The following is a 1,176-nucleotide window of genomic DNA, read 5'->3' as shown; positions in this document are numbered from 1 at the left end:
AACTCTATGATCTGCCATAGAAATAAATTCCGACCGAACAAATCTCGAGGAATATTATTAGCCAACGACATAAATGCAAAAGGGAGATCCGGCGCTGGTGACACGAAGTAAGGACAGAGCTTTTCACGACGCCACAAGGTATTTATTTATTATTCCTCCGAAGAATTGAATGTTTTATTGTTTGGTGAATCCAAACAAGGCTCTTTCCATTGCAATATCTTCTCGGTGCTTCTCGTATCGCGTATAGATCATTTCTCTTTGAAACTGTATGTACAAATTGTTAAGCGAAGAAATGGGTAAAATAGACCTTATGAATTTTCTAGACCAACTGTTTTGTTCTGAGATTTTAACAAGAATTCCTCTGAAAGAAGCTGTTCTTTTTTCTGCGGTTTGTCGGAAGTGGTGTAAAGCGTGGACTCACTTACCTCATTTGAAGATTTTTGACGAGTTTTTTACTTCTATAACACCGAGAGAGTCTGAATCAGAAGATATAGTTGTTGACATCATTAACAAAATTATCATTGTGCAGTGTGGTGGCCTGAAGACTTTTGAAGTTCGTACCTGTAACTGGTGTGAAAGTAGAATTCACAAGTGTCTTTTGTGGAATTCTTTATCGGGTGTGAAGCGCATAAATTTGAAAAATAGTCGAGATCTCATGGATGTTTCAGAGTCGATCTTTTCATGTTTGATCCTTACATCTCTATCTCTCACGAATTTTAAGCAAACAAAAGTGCCTCTGTTGTTTGCGGGATTCTCACAACTTCTATCATGTTATCGTAGAAATGTTGAGCTAAGTAAAGAAGCATTTGAAGCGATTTTAAAATTATGCTGCCTTCTAGAAACATTGGCGGTATTGGACTGCGAAATGTATTTAAATGTGGCAATAATTTCCTCGAGTCTTAAATCTCTGTCTTCGTCGACTCTACATCTATTCACTGGAAGTCAAATGCCCACGATTAGAAAGCATTAAACTTACTAATTTCGCTGAGTTGACAATGAAGAACATATGTTTACCTAAATGTGTGGACTTGGAAACTGATTTTTATATTCTCGATGAATTCTTAACTATCAAATCGTTGAGGAAAATCACCAGTATGGTTGAAAAAAATTTCCATCGTGTCAAACTTCTACAGAGCTTTCCTTTCTTGGAAGAGTCGTATATAGACATCCCCCTTT

At 36.8% G+C, this 1,176-nt stretch overlaps 1 protein-coding gene across 1 annotated transcript; it reads left to right on the top strand.

Annotated features, from left to right (window-relative positions):
* Positions 1-292: 292 nt before the first annotated feature.
* On the top strand, positions 293-970 carry LOC149559976 (F-box/FBD/LRR-repeat protein At1g13570-like). Its single transcript, XM_089827535.1, has one exon. The coding sequence runs from the start codon at positions 293-295 to the stop codon at positions 968-970; it is 678 nt and encodes a 225-aa protein (XP_089683661.1).
* The last annotated feature ends 206 nt before the right edge of the window (positions 971-1,176 follow it).

Source organism: Cupressus sempervirens, chromosome 4 (genome assembly GCF_028749045.1).
Source record: "Cupressus sempervirens isolate cs-2001-9-10 chromosome 4, ASM2874904v1, whole genome shotgun sequence".
NCBI lineage: Eukaryota > Viridiplantae > Streptophyta > Pinopsida > Cupressales > Cupressaceae > Cupressus > Cupressus sempervirens.
This window is presented reverse-complemented; position numbering and strand designations above follow the sequence as displayed.